Here is a 27,458-nt window from a genome sequence, read left to right on the forward strand (position 1 = left end):
GATAAATATATCCCGGCTTGACATTTACGGGAAAAGTGCACGTTGACTTCCCGTTTCAAAAGGCGTTTGGATGTCACTTCACAATGCGGAAATCGAAAATCCTAGGGAAAAGCCGATTAATTTGTAAATCACATATTATGTAAACATACTAGGTACAACTCCTTTGAGTAGTGTTGAAAGGTTATTGTTATTGATGTTGTTGTTATTGTTGTTGTTGTTATTGAGGTTGTTGTTGTGTTATTGTTATTGATGTTGTTGTTGAAAACGGGGGAATAAAAATTGCCATGAATCCGTAAAATAACCAAGACCGGGAAATATTGATCATGCGGTCCAAATCCCTCGCCGTATCTTGCGCCAGTTTCTCAAACAAGTTTTAGTCCCTTTTAACGGAATAAAGCTAAGCTCGCTATATTTGTTTTGGCATAATTTGTGGCATATTCTATTTTAAAGACTTTTAAGACTTGAAGCAGAAATCAATTTTATGATAATGACGATAAAGATTTTATACTGATAAGACAAGAACAATAACACATAATGGATCACCACAATATAATGTTTGCCTGAACCCCGTCTTAAGTTGTATTTAAGAAACTATTTTGGCTAATTGAAGCTTGAAGTCAGCATTTTGACAGCATCAATAAAGGATTTAGTAAGTAGTTTGGTTCAATGAACCTTTAAGAAATTATTTTGGATACATGAAGCTTTAAGTTAGTATTTTGGATACATGAAGCTTTAAGTTAGTATTTTGGCTCAATAAAGCTTTAAGTTAGTATTTTGGCTCAATAAAGCTTTAAGTTAGTATTTTGGCTCAATAAAGCTTTAAGTTAGTATTTTGGCTCATTAAAGCTTTAAGTTAGTATTTTGGCGCATTAAAGCTTTAAGTTAGTATTTTGGCTCATTAAAGCTTTAAGTTAGTATTTTGGCTCAATAAAGCTTTAAGTTAGTATTTTGGCTCATTAAAGCTTTAAGTTAGTATTTTGGCTCAATAAAGCTTTAAGTTCGTATTTTGGCTCAATAAAGCTTTAAGTTAGTATTTTGGCTCATTAAAGCTTTAAGTTAGTATTTTGGCTCAATAAAGCTTTAAGTTCGTATTTTGGCTCAATAAAGCTTTAAGTTAGTATTTTGGCTCATTAAAGCTTTAAGTTAGTATTTTGGCTCAATAAGGCTTCAAGTTAGTATTTTGGCTCAATAAAGCTTTGTGTTCGTATTTTGGCTCAATAAAGCTTTAAGTTAGTATTTTGGCTCATTAAAGCTTTAAGTTAGTATTTTGGCTCAATAAAGCTTTAAGTTAGTATTTTGGCTCATTAAAGCTTTAAGTTAGTATTTTGGCTCAATAAAGCTTTAAGTTAGTATTTGGGCTTAATGACCCCTTAAGTAAGTAGTTTTGGCTCAATGAAGCTTCAAATAGGTATTTTGGCTAAATGAGGCTTTAAATAAGTCGTTTGACTCAATGCAATAAAAGACTGAAACGTGTTATGCTTTTTCATTTTCGAGGAATTGGAACCAACCTGAAGTCTCTTATAGCAGGATTAAGTTATGCTTACTATAAAAATGGTATACATTTACCATAGGTTTAAATAACCCCGTCTAAAAAATCGGTCAAAATGAATATATTCATAACGTGTTTTTAAAAATATTTTTAAGATAATTAAAATCATTCAAAAAAATAAATAAATAACCATGATATTTTCTTTATGTCGATAAATCTACTTGAAGAAACTGCTTTGGCCAAATGAATTTGGATACTTAAGTTGGTACAGCTAAGAACTTTCGAGAAAATGGGGGCGAGCAGCCCGACGAATCGCTTTAAAAGAAACAAAACATAAATTGCAAAATAACTCGTTCAACACTAGTGATGAGTGTAGTGTGTTCAAATATGTAATATACGGCTTACCTCCTTCAAAAGTGGTAAATTCATGATTAAACCTTAGTATACACTTTACTTATAAATTGATCGTTAAAATAGCCTTCGGGTTAACAATCATATAATCGATAGAAAATGTATAATAAAACATTTTACATACAAATTCAACATGAAATAAACTTTTCGTGAAACTTTACTTCGATAGTTATCTATAAACGCGTTTAAACCACGGTTTACCGTAAAAATGTTTCCTTTTCATTTTTGTATATTTGCATTTGGATTATGTTTAATTTTCTGTAATAGTATCTCAAACGTGTTTTGTGATGGAAGTGTTTGTTCTGAAGCTCCTTATCCAGCAGAGATATTTTCTTCAATGGCCAAGATGCAAGAACATTTACGTGAAACGCGTGTCGCAATGCGAAAAGTTCTCCCAGGTCTGAAAAGCAAAGTTCAAGAACAAAAGACTAGGCTGGAGACTATAAAAGGGTTGGTATGATAGACTTTTCATTTTTACCTACGGAATGGGCCTTGCGAGTCTAAATAAACGTACACACCTTATCCTCTTTGTTTTGGTTTGTTGTTACGCCGGACAAATGATTTCCTCCCAGACTCCGGTTTCCTAAACTTCGTAAGACCAGTCTCGCTTAACAATCGTTTTAAACTTAATAAGTTTTTTAAACCGTACGACAATCTATCGTTCATACAATAGAAACAACGCCATTTCAGTATGTTTAAATTTTATAGAGAGCTTTGTTAGTCAAAGTCCAAAGATTTTCGAATGAAAGCAATCTTCAAAGAAATTCATGCAACTATGTTAAAAGTTTCAATAACTTTCAATAATTTAAAAGTAGAAAGCTTTTGATTGGCCTTCTTTTCAGATTATAAAAATGATCATGAAAAAATCATAATGATAAAACCATTTTTGCAATGGAATATTATTGGAATCAAAGCACTGAAAGGACACAAGGGCGGCATTGGCTCTTGATAAAAAAAACAAAAGTCTCCAAATCAGGTAGTTCTCTTACCTTGCAGCAAGTATCGATCGGATAAATTTAGACAAAAAATATTAAGCTATATGCACTCTACTGATTGAATGCTTTCGTTGACAAGTTTTTGCCGATATAATGTCTGGTGGCAGCTTGTTTCAAACTCTGTCAAGTTTTTGTTTTATAATTATCATATCACGTTATTTTAAGTTATGTAAAGCATCTGTCTGAGTTATCCGGAGAGGAGATTCGCCAACCAAACTTCACGGTTCACCATCCTCTGAATGCTTACCGCTTCATTCGGAACCACTCGATCATCCACAACGAGACGGCCACAAAACTCGTTTCTGAAATAAAGTTATATGAAAAAGGTAACACTTAAATAATGTGATATAAATAGAGAAATACATACGTTTGATAACATTTGGACTATAATTATAGATATTAAGTGTTTAAAATGAGATTATTATACCCTATCATAACTAATAGTCAATAAAAATAATCGCTGAAATTTATTTCTTATTTCTCATCCACCCTCCAAAATGTTTCAAAAAACTCCATCAGAATTAGATAAAGCAAAAACATCTTGATATTTTCTAATGAATTTTGTATTCTTGATTGAAGAAAAGGTCGAAATTCTAAAGATGTTGAACGAATTGCCTAAACTTGCTGACACGGATTATGAGGGTGCCATTCATGTAAGTACGTTTAAGACTATACTTGAGATATTGTTAAACAAAAACAATGGGTCGGCGTACATGACCTTCTGGTAAAGAATTTGTTCTGTTCCGAATTTTTTATTCAATACCATAATTTCTGTTCGAACTATAGGAAATACTTTAATCAAGATCAAATAACATTTGCCTCAATCCAAAATGTCTTTCTTAAAGGGCATTACAACTCTACAATCAATCTATGACTTAAAGACATCCGATATAGCAAATGGAAAAATCAGGAATTATACATCAGGAATAATACTCACTGGTGAGTACATATTACGAACTTTCAAGTTTTCATCAATTTACTGAATTATTATATCTTATTATAAGTTAACGTATACAATCATTTTGTATTAATTTCTTGCAGCGTTTTCTTGGCGCGGCTATCGATTTTTCAATCCACAGCGTAATATACCAATAGTCAATACTGTAATTTGCTGTTCACTATTAAAGTAATTATATGATAAAACTATTACCTTTTCGGATTTATTTTTGACCATATGAATATAATTTATTGCGATTAAAATTTAAGACAGGGTTCAGGCAAACATTCCATTAGCATTTGTTATTGTCCTTGTCTTATCAAAATTTATATAGACATTCATAAACATTTAGACATGTGCCTTTAAAGCTTTATTTGGAAAATAAATATGATACATGCAAAAATACTCAATACAAGTTTGATTAAAAGAAAGTAACTTAGTATTATTACAATACATTGGTTATTGAGACTGGTCGACATTTGGGTATCGAAAGGGAAAATCTAGTGTGTAGATACTAGATATTGCTTAATTAATTTTGTTTTGTTATTAGATGTGTAGGGGGTGAATTTCATGTATTCTTTCAATGTAACAAATTCAGACAAGAAAGTCAATTTTATATCTATCAATGGTACACAGGTAGACAAGACTTCCAAAACTTCATAAATCTTATCCAAAGTCTTAACGATGACTATAAAAAATATAGTAGTCTTTATTAATGTAATAATTGAAAAATGACTTTCTAAGAAAACACAACTCTTTAAACTTTATGTTTTGTATTGTATATGTTGCATTATTGGCCGGAGGCCTTTCTTTACAAATAATTTTGTCTTGACTTGACTTTTACCTATTACCATATAGCAATAGAGTGTTTGGACATCGCCATGTACTGTTTTCTGAACAATAAGCCTTACCAAGGACACGCGTGGTTAACACAGGCTGCAGGCAAATGTCTGGCAGAAGGGAACATCACGACAACAGTGACCAGGATAAACATTGTAGCGGCAAAGGCGGCGTCTTTGGTATGATACAAAGTGCAGTGTGGCAAAGCAAAATATCCTATGGCCGAAAAAGCGACTGACTCATGTTCTTTCATGCGTTTTTGCTTACTACAAACAGTTTCAAGTTAATAATTATGCGGCCTTTTAAGTGAAGTGTTATAAAAGTCCATTCATTAATCAGACCGTTAGTTAAGTTTACTGTTCTATTCTAGAGGTATTTTCATGCATCCTTTGACGAACTGGTTTTTACGCGTTTCCTATATTTTCGGTGGAAATAAAATAAATTCATGTTCGATTGTCTGATATGCTGCAACTGACACGAATTCCTTTTGCGATTAAGCGACATTTCTGTTTAGTCATTGAGAAACTCGATAATTGTGTTAAAACAAGTAAAAACTTACCTTTACCTTATTATTATATATTTCCGGCTAAATGACGTTCATAATACATGATGATTCGAGTCACACTTAAACAATATGCAATTTGTGCCAGCACAAAGTTTTAACAGCAATGCAGTACCCCAAACGCATGAATAAATCCATGACTATAAACAAAGTATAACACATTGTTTTTAACTGTTTACCAGTAATCCACAGTTCAGTTTTCCAATAATTTGGGTTTTTGATATTGAGGTCATCTTATAGATCTACAAGAGTACGACTGAAAATCGCAAAATAAGCAATTTCAGTTTAATATTTATTGAGAATCACAAATTTAATTGAATAGTTTACCTGCAAACTCATATAATCTGAAACTTAATCTGACCAATTAAATTCTCCGTTTCAAAAAGGATTTTGAGAAAGTATCAATTCTAAAAAGTGATTGTTCGACCCGTTTGTTAATTAGATGGCCACATTGAACAATAGGCATTCTACTAACATTTGATAATGTCAATGTATTTATTATATCATAAAATATAATTATTTTAGATTTGGACAATAAAATATGTATGTTTCTATACATCGTATACATGTACATTAAAGTCCTGAATTTCGGATTATTTTCTAGGTCAATCAACCCGAGGCAGCTGTCTTCTATTATAACGAGGTCGTCAAGATTCGTGGTAAGTAAATTTAAAAGACGACTTGATGCTCAGAGACACTTAGGTGTTAAGGTAACTTGATGCTCAGAGAGTTAAGGTTTTAAGTTAACCTGATGCTCAGAAAGCTTAGGATTGAAGGTTACTTGATGCTCAGAGAGTTTATGTTTTAATGTAGCTTGATGCTAAGGAAGTTTATGTTTTAATGTAGCTTGATGCTAAGGAAGATTATGTTTTAAGGTTAATTGATGCTCAGAGAGTTTATGTTTTAAAGTAACTTGATGCTCAGAGAGTTTATGTTTTAAGGTAACTTGATGCTCAGAGAGTTAAGGTTTTAAGGTAACTTGATGCTCAACGAGTTTATGTTTTAAGATTACTTGATGCTCAGAGCGTTAAGGTTTTAAGGTAAATTGATGCTCAGAGAGTTTATGTTTTAAGATTACTTGATGCTCAGACAGTTAAGGTTTCAAGGTTTCTTGATGCTCAGAGAGCTTAGGTATTAGTGTAACGTGATGCTTAGAGAGTTTATTTCTTAAGGTTACTTGATGCACAGAGAGTTTAGGTGTTAAGGTAACTTGATGCTCAGAGAGTTTATTTCTTAAGGTTTCTTGATACACATGTATTTTAGGTTTTAAGGTAACTTGATGCTCAGAGAGTTTATGTTTTAAGATTATTTGATACTCAGAGAGTTAAGGTTTTAAGATAACTTGATGCTCAGAGAGTTTATGTTTAAAGGTAACTTAATGCTCAGAGAGTTTATGCTTTAATGTTACTTGATGCACAGAGAGTTTAGGTTTTAAGGTTACTTGATGCCCAGAGCGTTTAGGTTTTAAGATAACTTGATGCACAGAGAGTTTATGTTTTAAGGTAACTTGGTGGCCTGAGAGTTTGCGTTTTAAGGTAACTTGATGCTCAGGGATTTTGTTGAAAAAAGAGGTGTTGAATCATTGATAAAATTCGAATACTGTTTATTGATAAACGTGGTTAATTTGGGTCAGTAATAAGCGTATTAAATGCTTTGATAATATCTGATGTATGCATATTGATATTGATAACAATTGACTTATGTGTTTCCTCGTAAAAATGAAAAAATGACTTCCCTAGTCCCTTACTTCAAGATATGTTTATATTATTTTCACTATAAAAATAGTCACAATTTGATCTGGGTAAATTTATGCGTCTTTCCCGTACAATAAACTACCAATCATGAACCTCAAAAGGAGAAAACAAAATCACGGCCAAAATTGTTTTGTCTGTTTGCAAAGAAAACACATTAGGCCGGGGTGTCAAAAAATGTAGGTCGCGAAAACGGAAACCAACAGTTTTTGTTATCGTTATATAAAATGATTGTATTATTGAAAACAATTCTTTCAAACAGACAGTAGGTACCATCGCCTCAAGCTTAAAGAGTACCTAACGGAAACAGATGGGACAGCAATCACTGACCTTCCGCAAGATTACACGAAACCTGCAGTAATGAACAGAGAACAACTTCTACATAGTGAACTTTGCAAAGGACACCAAGTGAACCATGTAAGTCACATATGTGTATAATTTGAAATATTGATCATTCAAATAACGTCTGGTTAATGTTTGAAGGTATCAATTGACCTTTAAGGCACTCATGCTTCCACAACCATTTTGTAATAGGATACAAATAAGTGATACCTTTTTAATGACATTTGATATCTAGTCAGTTGAAAGAAAATTGCAAAATAAAATGACAAAAAGGGAAACACAGTTTATTTAATGTCCAGTTCATCAATAATATAAATGCTTTGCATAAATTGCAGTTACTCACACTACCAAAGCCCTGGCGTCCTCTCGAATGTCGACTAGAAACGAGGGACCACCCATTACTTCTCCTTCAGCCAATCAAAATGGAGGAAAAGAGTCTAGACCCATATATCGTCGTCGTCCATGATATAATAACCCCAATTGAAAGCGATCGAGTCAGCCGAACAGCGTCTCCTAGAGTAAGAGATAAGAAGTTATATTTTATTTCCAATAATTGGTCGTGTTATATATGATACGTAAATCACAACAATTACGTAATGAAGAAAACAAATCAATTTGTAACGAAGGCTGTTTTGAAAATAAAGCTTAATTCAAAAACACAACAAAAGGTCAGTGGATCTTGTGTGTAATAATTATGTTTATGTTTCAAATCTATTAATAGTTTTTAACTCTACATATTGTGCTCGCAGTTTTAATTAAAACTATTAACATCCGGGTTAAAAAAAAATTAACCAATCAAAACACGGCTAATATTAATCTTCAACTTTCCATTTAGCTTCAGCGCTCGGCTGTTGGTATTGGCAAGTCCATCGTACATAAAATGCGGACAAGTCAACAGTAAACATTTTATCATTTTTTACTCAGAAAAGTACTAAATATTGCAATTGTTTCTTCTATTTGATTGTCTGTGCAAAACTGAAAGTGATATAGTCAATGCTTAAAATGAGACCTTTGGCGTTTCACTTTTTCAACCGAAAACGTAATTTGAAATTGGCATGGCACGAGTTCATTTTAATTGAAGATGACATAGAAAAGAGTCTAAACTCCAGTCCAACATTAGAATCAGAAACAGTGTTTATTATATGAAAAATATTACATATCGACACTTTAATAACCATATGGTTAATTTACTTTCAGTATATTTCTTGATAGACAAGAATACGTCAAGAACACAACGTTTATCAAAAGAGTAGAAGCGTTTACGGGACTTAACAGCAGGTCATATGAACAGTATCAAGTAAGTTCACTATATAAACGCACCATTTAATTCATTAACACAGTGACTTATTCTTGCATAGCATCTCTAGTTCTTTACTCATTGTTTGTCTTGGTCACTCATTATTCTTAAACAAGTTCTATACTTCGGACTCACAGATATTTGCATAGTTATTCTTATATTTCAAAACTATGCAAATATCTGAGAGTCCTGCGGAAAATTGAATGACTGATTCATACAGAATTTCCAATGCTGAAAATTTACCCCTGAAAAAAAATATATTTACGATGAATTCACCAAAATATATTCAGAAATACTTAAGACAAGTTTATTAGAAAGAAAGTATGATTCATAACTTTGTATAAAGTTACATCGTATAACTCGTTCATTTGCACGAATCTGATCGGCTGTACAAACTATGCCAAACCATAAGTCAATGGTGTTTTAGATCGGAAACTATGGAGTCGGTGGAGAATATTACTTACACCACGATTACTTCCCCAATACGAACGTGGTAGGTATGTAATGAGTATAAAAATATGCTAAGATGATATGATAAATTATGTATTTTTAAAAGTCAATCTATACAATGTCCTGCTTACAATAATCAAGAAGAAATATACTTATTGATAAGTGTAATTTGTTGGTTTCAAATCATGATAGTCTAAATGCTGAAGATAAGTTTATACCCTTGTTCACCCATCCTGCTTTGGCGGGGAATTTAGCCAAAACCTGCTGTGAGATTTTAACTTCTTGAATTAATGTATTGTCTGGCCGTAAATGCTCGATTCTTGTACAAGGACATGGATTTGTCATTACATTATATCATATTTGGTATGTTGTAATGTAGTTACAAAAACGTATATTTTGACAAAATAGCATGCTATTTGTATTAACTAAACATCTTACAAATTTAATTGGATGGATAGATGTGCCTTTTAATCTATTCACTCCAAATCTAATTAGAGGTGATACATGGTTATTAAAGCAATTCTTACTAGACCTGGTTTTTATCACCTTATACATCTATTAACGATGTATAACAAACTTTTTTAGGCAAATATATTAAAATACCCAACCCACTTTTTTATGTTATATTGCATAGTTTTATTTTTTTGTATTTCAATTGTAATAATTTGCATGTAATACTAATTGTTAACTACCAAATTGGTAATATCAGATATTTTCAACTTACGTATTATGTTTTAGTCGAGCGAGGATTCGTTTACATCCGATCAACGAATAGCGACTTTCATGGTTTATGTGAGTAAAGACATATCTTACGTTTGTCACTAAAATATCAGGATAAGATTGGTACATTTGTTACAAGACTATAACACGTACAACTAATTTTGTGATTTTGGCATAGTTTCTTTCTGTTTAAATCATTGCTTTCGACACCAGTACCATCTTGGGATGCATCGACTTGCAACACAACATCCATTTTCAGATTTAAGTACGTGAGGCCATGTATAGGATTTTGAGTGATGATCCGTATTTGTATTTCTTAAGCTTTTGTCTCAACGGACTCAGATTCCTGATATTGGGTTCATAGCGGTGAAGAAATTTTCCGAGTTCTAATTTGGTTTCCAGCAAAGACATTGATTTACACGATAGCATGTCCTGTACAGCTCTTAACTTTTAAAAATCAATTTAAAGTCCACTTGAGAGCAGTAAGTGTCCAAAGATAACCAATCTCTGTCATTTCAGCATTAAGTTTTAGAAATCCTTGTCAACATTTCTCTACGAGTTTGTCCAAATGCATGTCATTATCTCACTTGTCTTTGCCAAAACAAACAGTACTATCAACAAATGACCTTGACAAGAATCAATTTCCATGACGCTCCTCCATTTGTTTAATAAATATATCGCATGCATGGATTTCACCATATGCCAGTCTAAGATATCTGTATTTACCTAATGGAGTATATTAAAATCTATCAAAAAGAGTAATTTTGGCTTAGTTAAACAGATCGATCACCTGTTCTGGCACAACATTTGGAAGAAATGTTGACAGATCAGGTCCGGTAAAATATAGTCAATTCATCTAGTTAGATATTGTTGCCTCACTATTGCTTCCTACATGGCCTTGGATTTTAAAGCTGCACTCTCACAGTTTGAACGTTTTGACAAATTTTTTATTTGTTGTCTTGGAACGAACATTTTTTTGCGAAAATCCATGGAAACCAGTTATAAACGACTGCTGACAAAAAATCAGATCGCAGATTTTATATTTAAGTTCAGAAATCGATATTTTATGCATTTTTCTTAAACCGTTAGTAACGGTAAGCAATAAAACATTAATCTTCTAACGTAAATATGAAAATCTACGACCTGATTTTTTGTCAGCAATCTAATATCATTGGTTTGCAGATATTTACGCAAAAATTTCCTCTTTCCAAAACAAAAAATAAAAAAGTTGTTAAAATGGTCAATCTGTGAGAGTGCAGCTTTAATGTACCCATAAAGAGTAATTCAGTTAAAATAGTTACCATACTTTCTACCCATTCAGGAGAATGTCTTGTTGACAGTGACTTTATCGTTGGCCAGTTTGTCAATTTTTACATTCGGTTTGTCACCAACGACAAATTGTATACGCCATGGAAGGATTTACTGCTGGCACTGCATCTGGTTCTAATTGTATGTCAAATTAGTCTTAAAGCTATTCTAGACCATCAAATATATCAGTGAATTTTGAAATAACTTGGTAAATTGTGTAATTTTGTGCATAAATCAGCCTCTACTTCTAATAAAAAAAAATTAAATCCAGAACAATGCAAGTAACAAGACCTAGACTTCGATTGGAAGGAGTGTCTACAATGTAATCTACTAGAATTTTCATAAGTTTAAACTTCATTTTTTTGTGAAGAAAATAACAGCCATTTATGCTAAGTCACTCTCATTTGTACGATATTGTGAAGTGTAGTCTTGAGTCTCTATATGCATTGGGTATCCTTCGCTCAAATAGATATAAAAGTTCGGTGTTCATTTAAATCAATGTATCTCGGAAGAGTTTTTTTTATTCTACAACACAATTTTTATTTTACCAGATATTGGTTTGAAATCAGTTAAAATACTCGTAACGTTTTTAAATCGAGGTTACCTTTTGACACTACAATGACTGATACACTCAGATAAAATGGCATAACAGTTCGTTTTTTCAGTTGTCTGACGTACAAGCCGGGGGCGCCACCGTGTTTCCTAATGCCGGGATAAGCCTCTTTCCAAACAAGGTAGTAATTGAGGTTGGATAAACGACCTTTAGACAGCATTTTATTACTAGTTATGTGGTTAATGTGTTATGAAAACGTACAATGTTTGTACGAAAAAATAAGATTTAAAGAAAAGGAAACAATATCATAACAAATTAATTACAGTTACTTGAAGTCAGTGTACTAGGAACAATTCAGATGATACAGTATTGTAACGATACATGTAACGTTCACCAGTATTCGTTGTCTTTGTTTGTTTAATTCATCGTACAAATGAACATGTGCACTGTATTCAGAAGGGTTACTATCAGAATCAGTAACTGTACTTATGTTTTCGGAAACGTCGCATGGTTATTTTTTATTTTTAGGGCAGCGCTGTTTTTTGGTACAACTTGTTCAACAACGGGACGGAACATCCCGACACACTACACGCCGCGTGTCCGGTGTTGCTAGGCAGCAAGTGGGTGGGGAACCTGTGGATCCGTCGTCACGGTCAAGAGTTCACAAAACCGTGTGACCTTGACCGTTACCATAGCGACTGGAGTTAGAAGACTAGTTTGACTTGCTTGATTAGTAACAATTTGAAGACTATACATGTATTAGAGGGGAATCGTCGGCTTTTCAAAAGTGATTAAAATCTTATAAAAACACTTTTAATAGTTACCAAGGTGATAATTTAAGCTATTAACTTAGTTGCATAAATATACTTTTAAAATAACCTCAATTCGCCTGCAGCGTCAACCGATTCCATGTCCTCTTAGTCTGCAGTCGTACACATTATCAAAGTCACTCACCCAGTCATAATGTTTGGTAGAGGGTATGGACACACATTCCCATCCATCTTATAAGTCAAAGTCACTCACCCAGTCATAATGTTTGGTAGAGGGTATGGACACACATTCCCATCCATCTTATAAGTCAAAGTCACTCACCCAGTCATAATGTTTGGTTAAGGGTATGGACACACATTCCCATCCATCTTATAAGTCAAAGTCACTCACCCAGTCATAATGTTTGGTTAAGGGTATTGACACACATTCCCATCCATCTTATAAGTCAAAGTCACTCACCCAGTTATAATGTTTGGTTAAGGGTATGGACACACATTCCCATCCATCTTATAAGTCAAAGTCACTCACCCAGTCATAATGTTTGGTTAAGGGTATGGACACACATTCCCATCCATCTTATAAGTCAAAGTCACTCACCCAGTCATAATGTTTGGTTAAGGGTATGGACACACATTCCCATCCATCTTATAAGTCAAAGTCACTCACCCAGTCATAATGTTTGGTTAAGGGTATGGACACACATTCCCGTCCATCTTATAAGTCAAAGTCACTCACCCAGTCATAATGTTTGGTTAAGGGTATGGACACACATTCCCGTCCATCTTATAAGTCAAAGTCACTCACCCAGTCATAATGTTTGGTTAAGGGTATGGACACACATTCTCATCCATCTTATAAGTCAAAGTCACTCACCCAGTCATAATGTTTGGTTAAGGGTATGGACACACATTCCCATCCATCTTATAAGTCAAAGTCACTCACCCAGTCATAATGTTTGGTTAAGGGTATGGACACACATTCCCATCCATCTTATAAGTCAAAGTCACTCACCCAGTCATAATGTTTGGTTAAGGGTATGGACACACATTCCCATCCATCTTATAAGTCAAAGTCACTCACCCAGTCATAATGTTTGGCTAAGGGTATGGACACACATTCCCATCCATCTTATAAGTCAAAGTCACTCACCCAGTCATAATGTTTGGTTAAGGGTATGGACACACATTCCCATCCATCTTATAAGTCAAAGTCACTCACCCAGTCATAATGTTTGGTTAAGGGTATGGACACACATTCCCGTCCATCTTATAAGTCAAAGTCACTCACCCAGTCATAATGTTTGGTTAAGGGTATGGACACACATTCCCATCCATCTTATAAGTCAAAGTCACTCACCCAGTCATAATGTTTGGTTAAGGGTATGGACACACATTCCCGTCCATCTTATAAGTCAAAGTCACTCACCCAGTCATAATGTTTGGTTAAGGGTATGGACACACATTCCCGTCCATCTTATAAGTCAAAGTCACTCACCCAGTCATAATGTTTGGTAGAGGGTATGGACACACATTCCCGTCCATCTTATAAGTCAAAGTCACTCACCCAGTCATAATGTTTGGTTAAGGGTATGGACACACATTCCCATCCATCTTATAAGTCAAAGTCACTCACCCAGTCATAATGTTTGGTTAAGGGTATGGACACACATTCCCATCCATCTTATAAGTCAAAGTCACTCACCCAGTCATAATGTTTGGTTAAGGGTATGGACACACATTCCCATCCATCTTATAAGTCAAAGTCACTCACCCAGTCATACCTCTCAACCCATTTTATTAGTCACAACCTCCCAACCAGTCATAGTGCTGTTTGACCGGAAATGACACACCTACCCGTTCATCTTATTAGTCACAACCTCTCACTCTGTCTCAGTATTGGTTGGCGGAAAATAACACACATTCCCGTCCATCTTATTAGTCACAATCCACAATCTCTTAACCAGTCATAGTGTAGTTGGACAGGCATTCATGCCAAAAAGGACCGAGAAAGGACTCCACTCCCCATAACTCCTCGTCTTATATTTTTCCCAGCATCGGGTTTGGTTGTCAGAAGGAGACACTCCGTACGCACCTTCCCGTCCATCTTTTCAGTCACACTTTTTTTCTCAGCCAGTGTTGCAAAAGCAAATTAGCAGAGGATCATGTTTCTTGTGCATAAGTTTAAATCAATTTTGTGCTTAAAACATCACCATACCTGTACATGACCAGCTATGTTGTTTGTTGGCAATGGTCGAAAGTAAATCGGTAATAAAAATAGTGCATTATTGGCAAATAATCTCCGATCTTGCCTCTTCTTTAAAATGGAGTCTAAAATCCATTCAATTGCCCATTTTCCGTCGAAACAATCTCGGATGTATATGGACGGTTTACAATGACGGCATTGTTTTTACATTTAGCTATGCTGAAAGTAGATAACTAAGTGATTAAAAAACAGAATATAAATGACCATGTGCTGCTTTGTAATTTTCCATGAAAACAAGTCTCCTGTCTGATACTAAACATTAGTTACAGGCAGGCACCAACTTTGTAGGCGTCGCCACCATTTGATTTTTCGAACTTTATTTTACTCATTAATCGTCATCCATTTGGGGCTCGTCGTTTGGCGGAGATGGCCAAGCTGTCTCGATTAAAATTCATAATGAAAAGAATGAACTAAAATGTCACCTTCGTGTAGTACACATTGCGTATGAATATCTTTAATTTAAAGTACGGCATTTATATATCTGAAAACAAATATAATTACAATTTCCCTTTCTATGTAACTGAACGAATAGCATTCGTATTCTTTGTTAATAAGCATATTTTTATACACGCATATAGTTATGAAGCTAGGATTTGAAGCCCATATTAGTTTGTAATCTTCCATTGCCTACGTGGGCAAATTCACAGAGGGCAAATAAATTATGTGCTTGCGATGGGTATCGCAATAAATAGAGTCGTCACTAACGGCTTTCAGTAGAATTCACATAGCATACGATATAGTTTATGGCGAATGCTGATTTAACACACTGTAATCATCTTTATTTATTACGCTTTTAATTGACAATTATAATTACTGCTGAATTATACACACTCGTATAAAGTGGCTGTATTTCAATGCTATGATAAAACATAATGAAACATAACAAAAAGTTAGAAATCTGGGCTGAACATAAAGCGCGAGTTGTTTTACGGGTATCTTCAAAAGAGATTTCTTTTGAATTGTGTTCCATACATGGTAGTTCTTCGGTGACAGTAGCAACATGTTCCCCTTTGTTATTTTTTTGTCTATATTACCTGCAAGACGGTATGCGTCCTTGTAGTCCTGTTGTTGCAGCACTAAAGAGAACCATTGCTGCTGTAAGAGCTATTGTAGATGAATATGGCCGTAGATATTTCACACTTTAGGCATTTTAGAAGAGAAGATCCATCGTGTTCATACCCCCCCCCCCCCCAATTTGTTGACACCAGACAAAAAACAAAAGGCTAAGCGTTTTCTATTGTGTCATTACATACATGTGATCCTAGAAATTAGTTGCTCAAGGTGGGAAAATGAATCCCAGGTGACGCATAACAACAAATAATGTCTTAGTAAAAGCCAGGCCGGCCATTGCAAAGAGAAAAAGAAGCATGAAGAAGGATTTATAAACCATTTCCTTAATTGTCTTGTCCCTTTTGTTCAAATTCATGCAAATTTGGTAAAACCATCACAGGCAAGTTTTACAAAAATCAAGATGTTACATTTGTCAAAATAAAAAATGAATAAACGCCGACGAAAGGCAACCAGCATATTCGTGACAGGGCATCAGCCCACAAAATAAATAAATATTTTTTCAGAACAAGGTTAAACATCCTTCTTATTTCCCTGACCTGTGACATTTTTTTCCATTTCTTTGCTAAAAGAATGCTCTCAGGTAAGCACTTTGCTACTTAAAGTGCCCTTGGTTCTGCAATTGTTAAGTGTACCAACAATATACCAAACGGAAACTACTTTGCATAAATGAGGTCGTGGTAAGCGTGTATCTGTGCAGGTGAATTACCTCGAAGGTTGATTATTTCCCCAAAACATGATCTCATGTAAGCGCTAAAAAATACCAAAGGGAGACTAATTTGCATTAATGAGGTCGTGGCAAGTGGTATCTGTGCAGGTGAAATACCTCGAAGGTTGACTATTTCCCCAAAACATGCTCTCTTATAAGCGCTTAAGTATACCAAAGGGAGACTACTTTGCATTAATGGTCGTTGAGATCGTGTATCTGTGCTTGGTGGTGGTGGGGTTGGGGGTACTACGAAGAGTTGACGTTAACAATTTTCCGTTACTGTGAACATTAAAAAACAGTGAAATAATTTATTGAATGCTATAAACTCAAACACCCAATGGGGTAGGTTTACCCTCGTGGGCATATTTGCCCAATGTCTGGAGTAGGGTAAATATATGTCATTTCATTAAACGCAAAGCCTGATTATCCCCCGTGGGTATTATGATTTAGGCGTGTGTTTTTTTTCCAGTACATATTCGATATAATTACAAAAAATATACGCAGATTATAGATAACTACATATTTAATACTCTCGGCAAAAGGTTGTTAAAAGAGCGCATCATTTCTCTCGTTTAGCGATCAAATGGGGGTTTTGTTATCTTTCAATATGCCCTTGGAGTTTAAAGCTTTTGCGCTTTATTTATACATTCAGCAAAAAACATTTTTGATACTACTTCTGTTTCAAAATGTTCCTGACAGTAAAACAATATGACGAGCTGACATTTCCAAACAGTTTTGCATCAATTTCAAAAGATAACAAGGAAGTTAGTTTCTTATTTTTTTTACTTGATGATGACTAGCTTAAGCGAGTTATGTTAGTTAAATAGTAAATCGACCTATCTCCCTTGTGTCTGTGTGACCGTTTGATGTCAAGTGTGACTTGTTTGTGTCTTTTATTTGTCTCGTGTGTTTGATGTTTTGTGTGTCTCTTCTGTGTTTTTTTTTATTTATTTTGTGTGTCTCTTTTGTATATTGTGTGTCACTTGTGCCTGTCATTTCTGTGTTGATTTGTGTGTCTCTTGTACGTTTTATATATTGTGTGTCACTTGTGTCTCTCATTTCTGTGTTGATTTGTGTGTCTCTTGTGAGTTTTGTATATTGTATGTCACTTGTGTCTCTCATTTCTGTATTGATTTGTGTGTCTCTTGTACGTTTTATATATTGTGTGTCACTTGTGTTCCTCATTTCTTTATTGCTTTATGTGTTTCTTTTGTGGCTGTTGTGTCTCTTGTATGTCTCAAGTGTGGCTCTTCTCTGTCGTGTGTGTATATTTTGTGCCTGTTAGGTATCTTCTGTGTCTCGTGTGTCTCCTCTGTGTCTTTTGTGTATCTTCTGTATCTTTTGTGTGTCTTCTGTGTCTTGTGTGTATCTTCTGTGTATTTTGTGTCTCTTCTGTATCTTGTGTTTGTCTTCTGTGTCTTGTGTGTAACTTCTGTATCTACTGTGTTTTGTGTGTATCTTCAGTGTTTTGTGTGTATCTTCTGTGTCTTGTGTTTATCTTCTGTGTCTTGTGTTTTTCTTCTGTGTATTGTGTGTATCTTCTGTGTACTGAGTGTATCGTCTGTCTGTGTATTGTGTGTATCGTCTGTGTCTTGTGTGTGTCTTGTGTGTATCTTCTGTGTCTTGTGTTTATCTTCTGTGTATTGTGTGTATTTTCTGTGTATTGTGTGTATCTTCTGTGTCTTGTGTGTGTCTTGTGTGTATCTTCTGTGTCTTGTGTTTATCTTCTGTGTATTGTGTGTATTTTCTGTGTATTGTGTGTATCGTCTGTGTCTTGTGTGTGTCTTGTGTGTATCTTCTGTGTCTTGTGTGTGTCTTGTGTGTATCATGTGTGTCTCGTCTGTGTCTTGTGTGTACCTCTGTATCTTTTGTGTATTTTCTGGGTCTCTTCTGTGTCTTGTGTGTATTTTCTGGGTCTTGTGTGTATCTTCTGTGTCTTGTGTGTCTCTTCTGTGTCTTTTGTGTGTATCTTCTGTGTCTTGTGTGTATCTTCTGTGTCTTGTGTTTATCTTCTGTGTCTTGTGTTTATCTTCTGTGTCTTGTGTTTATCTTCTGTGTCTTGTGTTTTTCTTCTGTGTACTGAGTGTATCGTCTGTGTGTGTATTATGTGTATCGTCTGTGTCTTGTGTGTGTCTTGTGTGTATCTTCTGTGTCTTGTGTTTATCTTCTGTGTATTGTGTGTATTTTCTGTGTATTGTGTGTATCGTCTGTGTCTTGTGTGTGTCTTCTATGTTTTGTGTGTATCTTTTGTGTCTTTTGTGTGTATCTTCTGTGTCTTGTGTTTATCTTCTGTGTCTTGTGTTTTTCTTCTGTGTATTGTGTGTATCTTCTGTGTACTGAGTGTATCGTCTGTCTGTGTATTGTGTGTATCGTCTGTGTCTTGTGTGTATCTTCTGTGTCTTGTGTTTATCTTCTGTGTATTGTGTGTATGTTCTGTGTTTTGTGTGTATCTTCTGTGTCTTGTGTGTCTCTTCTGTGTCTTTTGTGTAACTTCTGTGTCTTGTGTGTATCTCCTGTGTCTTTTATGTATCTTCTGTGTCGTGTGTGCATCTTCTGTGTCTTTTGTGTATCTTTCGTGTCTGTTGAGTCTCTTGAATGTCTTTTGTATTTCTTTTGTGTGCCTCATTTGCATCTGATGTGTGTCGTGTGTGAGTTATGTTGTGTGCTTTGTTGTGTGTGTTTTGTTGTGTGTGTCTTGTGTCGCTTCTGTGTGCCCTTAGTGTCTTTTGCCTCGGTGCTATCTTGTTGTGTTTTATCATTCATGTGTGATTGCCTTTGCCTTAGATCATTAAATAAGGTCGTGGTAATTTTGGTATGCCTGCCGATAGGTTCAATTGCATCATTATTTAGGACAACGCAAGATTTTTCCCTAGGCAAGCCGCAAAAACAGTAGCAATACATATTTTTTATCCCAGTATTGTGCTTTTTTCTGCAAATACGGGAGGCGGGAGACAGCTATCGAGCGGATCCATGGCTTTCCTTCCGAAGGATTCTGTTCACAAGAGCGAACATCGATCTCACATTGGCAGTAAACCGCGCAAATATTCATCCTTGGCCAGGGATGTGCTCGATCGATTAAAAAATAGGCACCATCCTTTTACTCCGCGCAAATAACGTTACACAACTATTTAAGGTTGTTAACTTTAGTATATGTTTTGAATGTAAGCAGGCGAATAAGTGCGCACAAGATTTGCGGTATCATTTTATCATGTCCTTATGAGGACAGTCGACTTATCTTGGAGATAACAGGGTATATGATACTTGACGCACGTACGATATTTCATGAGATTGAAAAGTAGATGTGGCTCTTGGTGAGTTAAAGAAAGGTGAGTTGCTTTTAATCATTATTTTATAATAATAATAATAATTAAAATAATAATAATTACTATTAAATAATAATAATAATAATAATAATAATAATAATAATAATAATAATAATAATAATAATAATAATAATAATAATAATTTTAAATAATTATTTAATAATAACATTAATAAATGATTATTTTAAGCGGAAATAAGTTATACATTTTTGAATAAATATTGTGTTTAAATCATATCACGCTGCGGTCTTGAAAATGACAGGATAAACTCAGAAGTTACATGTTAAGGGAACATATGTATTAAACGAGTTTTTTTGCAATTATTTATATCTAAATATTACAACCAATTCCAGTTTTTGACAAATAGAAACAAATGATTCTAATCACCGTTTGTTTCGATTTACTTAACAATGCATTTCAAACACATTTTCAGGGGAACACAATGTATATTTTTTTAAATATTAACGAGATTTGTCGAGATGAAACAAAGCGTTCTAATTACGACATTATTCTTGCTGTCGACCATAGTTTCGAAATTAATTGCTGCTTTTCCATGCGAAATTTCTGTCAGATTTCTTCTTCATTGTTTTCCGAAAGCCGAAGGCATATTCAAGTTAGATCGAACTTTAATGAAAACATCAATCGTATTTTCTCTTAGGTTATAGGCAAAGCCAATGTTCTAGCTATGTGTTTCCTTAATATAGGAGGCAGGCGGATATTACAATTATAGAGTTCTCTTTGCTTTCTTCTCGATCGAAGATGCAAATTTTAATAATTGATCACATACACTGTGATGGTTATAAAGCCAATTTAAGATCAGAACTCCCTGAAGACGTGTTAGATGAGATGTCTACAGAATAAGAATAAACTTGATAATGACGTCGGCGAATATCATATCGAATTTCACAGACCTTATTTTTATACATTTTTTGCTTATTTATCTAGAATCGTATCTAATAGCAACGGTATTGAGAACGAGAATTGATAATGTACATTTCCAGGAAAGTATCTCATAGCAACGACAGCATTGGCATTTTTTATTTATGATTATCTGAAGCCTTGCTTATTAAGTTCCATAGTTTGAAGGTTGATTTGCATAATATCCAGAAGACCATGTCCCATGTGGACAAAAATTATACTCAGTATTTACAGGTGAACTCATAAACAAAAACAATTTTACCGATATTAAGAGTCAGTACATAAATTTGCAAAAAAACAAGCATAAAGCAAAATATTTAAGTAACTTTAACATTTTTACTTTCTATACTGTATTCAGATTTGTTGAAAGACTTAATAAAAGTGAAATCAACAATTTAAATTAAACTCATAAAAATCTTTAAATCTATTTCAATATTATTCCTACCAGAATCAAATTATATTATGTTAGCCTTACTAAGCCTGGCGTATCGGGCTGAACACGCCTACCCCCTCATCGGGGTGCGACCAACATTTTCATTTCTTATCATTTTTAGATAATATTTAGAAGGAAAAAAATCTATCAATTAAACTTATTGTCAACGTAGCATATGCCATGTCTCATCTGTTTTTTATGAACATTATCTAAGTAGAGGAGCAGAAATAATATAAATTATATCTTGTTCTCTAATTCTCGAACACATTGTGATGTATTTCATTTCTATACATATAACGTTTGTATGCTATTTGTCAAATAAATTAAGTTTAAACTAAGACTTACTAATATAAATGACGAAAACATGTGTGTCATATATTTGTATCAATTTTCAGTTATAAACAAGTGGGTTATTTCATCTGAAAGGGTAGTATTTTGTTTCAGGTAGGAGTTTCAACGCGGATAAACGTTTGTGTCAGAGAAAGATAATAATACATTTCATCGACTGAGCACTAAAATTTACATTTCACGAGTGGCGTAGCCAAAAGTGAAATATTTCCTTTTAGTGTACACAAGAAATATATTGCTATCTTACACTAATACAAACAATATTATTTTTTTATTATATGCCTAAAATTGGAATTAAAGTCATAAATTACAATTTTCAAAACACACGCCAGTTACAAGACGGAAATGACGTCATTGAAATTGTGTCCCAGCCCTAATCGTGCTGACGTTTGATTTGTAACCCAGAGCGGGATAAAGTTTCAAATTGTGAAAAATATCAAATTGATACTTTCACTTTTTGAAACAGTGACCTCAATATTATTTCACTGATAACTCACTATAAAACAAAATGCATATAATAAATGTTAAATAATTGTTAATGTTACCATCGTTGTATTATTTCATTTACGATAAATAATTTAAAGCCGCGCTCTCACAGATAAACCGTTTTTACAACTTCTTTATTTTTTTGTCTTGGAAAGAACAATTTTTTGCGTAAAAATCTGCAAACCAATGATAAAAAATTGCTAACATAAGATCAGATTGCAGATTTTCATATTTCTGTTCAAAAATTTATGCTTTATGGCTTAAGAAAAGTGCATTAAACATAAATTTTTGAGCATAAATGTAAAAGATATGCGATCTAATTTTTTGTCAGCAGACTTTTATAACTGGTTTCCATGCATTTTCGCAAAAATTGGCTCGTTCCAAGACAAAAAATAAAAAAGTTGTCAAAACGGTATATCTGTGAGAGTGCAGCTTTAATAAACAAATATCGATTAATCCCTATATGTGACCCTCTATACAAAAACGAAATAATAGAAAGCCTTAGAGAACAATTATTAAAGATACTTAAATGAGTTTATGTAAAATTTGTCTTTCTCTTTCGATCGGTTAGGCATTCGAAAAATCAGGTTATTATGTGTTTTAATTAAGGTATTTGATGTACAAATATACAATTGAACGAGAAATTGGCGATACTATAAAATGATTGCTGACTATTTATATTGAAATACATGGCAAGATATGTTTTATAGATTTACATATTTCAGTTTGTAATTGTGTTCTTTATTTTAAATTCTGACGTGAACTTTTTTACATCTTAAATAATAAGCAGCTCATTCAATACCAATCTCATACGCAGTGATCTCCCATGACAAGCAAAAACGACCTCTGCAACCATTGGCGAGTAAAGCTGAAATCAGCTATAAACTTTTTTAAATGGTTATTTTTCTTCTCTCTTTTTGTAGGAAATATTTAATCAAATTTCTAGGGGCATTGAGTTTAAATTCTTTTTTTATATAAAGAATTAAAGATAATTTATAATCTTTACCGATATGATATTTTAAGTATCTGAAGTCACGTGATTTGCATGGTGACAGAGGTTACTGTTCTGTATGGGAAGAAAAACTGCGTGGATTTTGATTCAATGCTGTCTATTCTTCGGTGGATTGTTACTTTTTGCTGATAAATAAATAATAGTTTTCATAATGTCAGTCTGATTTGCAGCCATGGTGTAATAAAATTAAAAATCCTAAAACCTGAAACAAATTATACAATCGTTTAAGATAATTCTTGTAATATTTTAACGATCAGCTGGTCGTATGGGAAAAAAATTGAAAAAGTAAAATATTTTTGTCCTAAATTGAATACGTACAAATCATTGAAAGCCGGCAATGATACAACATTTCTTTCCGTTTCAATTCATTTTGAGATTTTCATACACTCACATATAGGTATTAGATTTTAACATATTATGAAAGCTGTTACGTACCAGAGCGAATAAGAAATCAAATAAGAAATGCTAATACAAGTGTTCCCGCTGTCATGAAATTGAAAATAAATAAATCTGCATTTAAATGAACGAATGATGGTAAATACTAAAAGTAATCGCCATTCAATGAATATTATGCTGAATAGTAAAATTCACTATCTGTTCGATTTGCTTTCAGGTTAAGCCCGCTTATCTCCTCGGTAGGTTTCACCTAATCTGCGTTTTATTACGTTTTGAAGTGCATCTAAATACAGAAAAGGCATTTTTGTGCACGTCTCAAGAAGTACAGACCTACACAAAGGCGATAAGATACACTGATAAAATCACGACAATGGCTGACGCATCAAACGCACCCTTGACACAATCCTTGGCCAATAAAGCTGATAACGTAGATTTCTTTCGCGATCTTGTTTTGAACGATGATCTTGCAGAAAACAAATGGCCCAAAGAAATTGATCAGTTCAAAACTGCCGAAAAACCCTCGCTTATGACTCAAGCTATGTCCAAAGAGCTATTTGATAAGCTAAAAGACCAGAAATCTGACAGCGGATGGACCATTGCGCGGGCCATTAACACCGGAGTCTGTTATCCATCCTCTTTCGTCGGATGCCATGCCGGAGATCTTGAGTCCTACCACCTTTTTAAAGAGTTCTACTACCCTGTCATTGAAAAATATCACGTTGGGTACAAACTGGACGGCACGATGAAACATTCAACCGATATGGATCCTGCAAAAATTGAAGTAGCGTTGTCAGAGGTTGCCAAAAAGTTGATAGTATCTACTAGGATACGCTGCGCAAGAAATTTAGCGATGTTTCCATTGAATACAGCAGGAACGAAAGAAACAAGGATGAAAATTGCGGAATTGATGGAGAACGTTTTCAATGAGATCGCCCGTGATGAAAGCACGAAGGATCTCGCTGGAAAATTTCTCCGCCATTCAACGATGACGGCGGAGGAAGAGGAGCAGCTTATTCAAGATCACTTTCTGTTTAAAGGCAAAGACAAGATGCAAGCCGCTTCGGGCTACCATCGGTTTTGGCCACATGGACGCGGTATATTCGTTTCCCATGACAAGAAGTTTCTGGTATGGGTTAACGAAGGCGACCATTTGAGAATCATTAGCATGGAATCTGGCGGTGACGTAAAAGCCGTATTTGAAAGATTCAACCGAGCTGTTACCACAATCGAACGCTTGCTGAAGAAGCTGACAAACAAGGACACAGTATTCATGAGCGATCCGATGCTCGGCATGATAACGTGCTGCCCTAGCAACCTCGGCACAGGTCTCCGAGCCTCTGTCCATTGTCTTGTGCCCAAACTCATCAAGAAGATTGGCTTTGAAAAGATTGATGATATAGCAAGATCCATCCAATGTCAGGCCCGAGGTACGAGCGGTGAACACTCCCAAGTTATCGATAGAGTGGATGTTTCCAATTGGAGAAGGCTTGGCTTTACTGAGTACGAGCTGATACAAGACATGATTCGATGCATCAACAAGCTCGCTGACATGGAGGGTGAAGTTTCAGAGTAAAGCACCACAACATCAAAATGAGCTTGTTTCATTTTATCAACAAGTTCGCTGATGACAATTCTGAGTAAAAAAAAAACAAATGAACTTGATCGAATGCACAACCGTAACCACAACAAAGCCAAAAATAAACTTGCTTCTCATCAACAAATTAGATGATATTGAGGATGAAGTTTCTGAGTAAAAAAAAACAACAAAACCCAAATGAACTTGATCGAATGCACAACCGCAACCACAACAAAGCCAAAAATAAACTTGCCTCTCATCAACAAATTAGATGATATTGAGGATGAAGTTTTTGAGTAAAAACTCAAAAATAAACAGCAAAGACACATGACAAAACACAGGTGTTTGTTAAGGAAAAAGCCACAACTACCCTACGCATAATACCAGTATAGTCTGGTTACCTTTTGTTTGACTCTTTATTGGATGCATATCGTTAATATTTGCTTATTGTTTTGGTGACTGCATATTATATATATTGTTATGGTTCTTGCTTACCTTTATTGTGTGTTTTAATATAGGTTTTTGTTTATGAAACTGCCACAAACAGCCCATGCATAATATCAATATAGCCCGGTTACGCTTTGTATGAATTTTTATTGGATGCATATCGTTAATATTTTATTGTTTTGGTGCCTGCATATACATTTTGTTATGGTTTTCGCTTACCTTTATTGTTTGTTTTAAAGTATTTATTTACATGTATTTATTTAGGTTTACATTGATTGATTTAACGCCGATGGGTGATAAAAGGTCACCATTCCGTGCCTTCAAAATGTAAATTGCATGCAGATAACACGGGACCAACTGTCTGTGATTTATTCAGGATTTAAAACTAAACACTTTATTTTTGTCTTTTGAAATAAATTGTGATGTGTTTTTACGAGTTCCTAGTTATAAATGATACCGATGGCCATTTTTGGAAAACTCTAAATCTACGACGAATATTACCTTTTTGGTCATGCAAATTCGTGTCATAATGGCAAGACATTTTTTTATGTTGATTACACTGTGCATGTTGAGTTAATCGAGGCAGCGGATGACCTCAGAAACCCTTATTATTATGCACCCGAAGATGGGCATAATTTTTATTTAAGTCACACCGTCCGAAAGTCGGTCCAATCAACCTTTCTTCGTTTTTGGTCTTGCCCGAGCTGTAACTTTGCATTGCAGTGTGCGATTTTAAAAAGAACTTGGCACATGTGTTTAACAAACAAAAGTGACGTGCCGAAAAAAGGTCAAGATCAGACTTAGAGGTCAGTTTTAATGGAATGCTTCATATAAGCACATGAGAACAGGTGGTCGTGCCGAGTCTGGGATGTAACCTTGTCATACAGTTGATGGGGATTTTAAATAACATGGCACAGACGTTTAGCACGCACTGTCAATGTGTCGCGCGCAAGACTCACGTCGCTACCTTTAAGATTAAGATAAAGAAGTTATTCAAAATGGAATGCTGTTTATTAGTAATGCAAACAAATTGCAAAACTAATATTCGGTAATTCTTTTGATATTCGATAACCAAAATTAATCTTTTAGAAATGCAGTAAACTATTATTAGTATTCACTGTAGTAATAGCCGGTCTTTTAACCCTTCCTTGTGATAGCCGGTTCACGCGACGGACCCTAATTTTTCCGTAACTTAGCCACTGAAATTACCAATTTTCAGGGAAAAATCAACCAAAAATATATTTTGAATATGCGAAAAAAAATCAATTATAATTTAAATTCCACTGCATTAATATTTGTAAAAAAGGCGAAGATCGTTAATATCCGGTTGAATACAATGATGCGCCGACGGAGGGTAGTTCTGAAGTACGAGAAGCCTCGTTCTGGAATTGACATCTACTTAATATAACTATGGGAAATTCAAACCAGTGCTAATTATAAAATACCTACAGTTTATGTGGTCGTGTCCGGGCTGTCACTTTGTTATGCATAAGGGGATGAAATAAATTGGTACCGATGTCCGGCACATAAAGGTTACGTGTAGCGTGCACGATTGCATTTCCTTCCTTGAAGGTCAAGGTCACACTTAAAGGCGAATCATCTCAAATAATGTCTCATATATGAATATACTTTATAGGTTATCAAGTGGTTGCTGTATCTTTGTCACGCAGTGGAGGATATTTGATAACATGCCACGGATGTTCGACACACAAAGTCAATGCGCCGCAAAAACCTAAGTCACTGTACCTTGAGGAATTCATGCTGTAACATTATCATGCATTGAGTAATTTAAAATGGCAAATGTGTGTGGCACATAAAAACGATGTCTGATGCAAGACACTGGTCCTTATATCTGGAGGTTTCGCGTGCAAGTTTAGGCCCATACCTTTTAGTTTAACGCTCACACGTGAAGCCAACAATAATGGACACTTCGTATACTTATGCGTTTAGGTTTGTTGCTCTTCCTCAATGTAGGCATATTCTATGTAATAGATAGATTACATGAAGTAAAACCTTAATGATTAAGAATGGGTGGAGTGAGCGTAGCGAACAAA

General features: G+C 34.5%; 2 protein-coding genes across 2 annotated transcripts; both read left to right on the forward strand.

Moving 5' to 3' along the window:
- The first annotated feature begins 2,055 nt into the window (after nucleotides 1-2,055).
- On the forward strand, nucleotides 2,056-12,628 carry LOC128207185 (prolyl 4-hydroxylase subunit alpha-1-like). The gene is made up of 14 exons (XM_052909968.1): nucleotides 2,056-2,350; nucleotides 3,061-3,221; nucleotides 3,475-3,548; nucleotides 3,741-3,834; nucleotides 4,691-4,851; nucleotides 5,839-5,893; nucleotides 7,248-7,402; nucleotides 7,663-7,845; nucleotides 8,163-8,224; nucleotides 8,525-8,624; nucleotides 9,052-9,117; nucleotides 9,813-9,866; nucleotides 11,768-11,836; nucleotides 12,184-12,628. The coding sequence occupies exons 1-14, from the start codon at nucleotides 2,109-2,111 to the stop codon at nucleotides 12,361-12,363; spliced, it is 1,656 nt and encodes a 551-aa protein (XP_052765928.1). The 5' UTR covers nucleotides 2,056-2,108; the 3' UTR covers nucleotides 12,364-12,628.
- Nucleotides 12,629-19,624: 6,996 nt separating this feature from the next.
- LOC128208985 (arginine kinase-like) lies at nucleotides 19,625-25,833 on the forward strand. Its single transcript, XM_052912766.1, has 2 exons — nucleotides 19,625-19,791; nucleotides 23,599-25,833. Exon 2 carries the CDS (start codon nucleotides 23,752-23,754, stop codon nucleotides 24,952-24,954), a length of 1,203 nt encoding a protein of 400 aa, XP_052768726.1. The 5' UTR covers nucleotides 19,625-19,791; nucleotides 23,599-23,751; the 3' UTR covers nucleotides 24,955-25,833.
- Nucleotides 25,834-27,458: the final 1,625 nt, after the last annotated feature.

Source organism: Mya arenaria, chromosome 11 (assembly GCF_026914265.1).
Source record: "Mya arenaria isolate MELC-2E11 chromosome 11, ASM2691426v1".
Classification (NCBI taxonomy): Eukaryota; Metazoa; Mollusca; class Bivalvia; order Myida; family Myidae; genus Mya; species Mya arenaria.

Bases quoted from the DNA above. Each gene is read 5' to 3' on its own strand.
- LOC128207185 (XM_052909968.1), top strand. From the start codon at position 2,109: ATGTTTCCTTTTCATTTTTGTATATTTGCATTTGGATTATGTTTAATT. The intron at 7,846-8,162 runs GTAAGAGATAAG...CTTTCCATTTAG, and splicing joins GCCGAACAGCGTCTCCTAGA to CTTCAGCGCTCGGCTGTTGG. The intron at 8,225-8,524 runs GTAAACATTTTA...ATTTACTTTCAG, and splicing joins AAAATGCGGACAAGTCAACA to TATATTTCTTGATAGACAAG.
- LOC128208985 (XM_052912766.1), top strand. From the start codon at position 23,752: ATGGCTGACGCATCAAACGCACCCTTGACACAATCCTTGGCCAATAAA.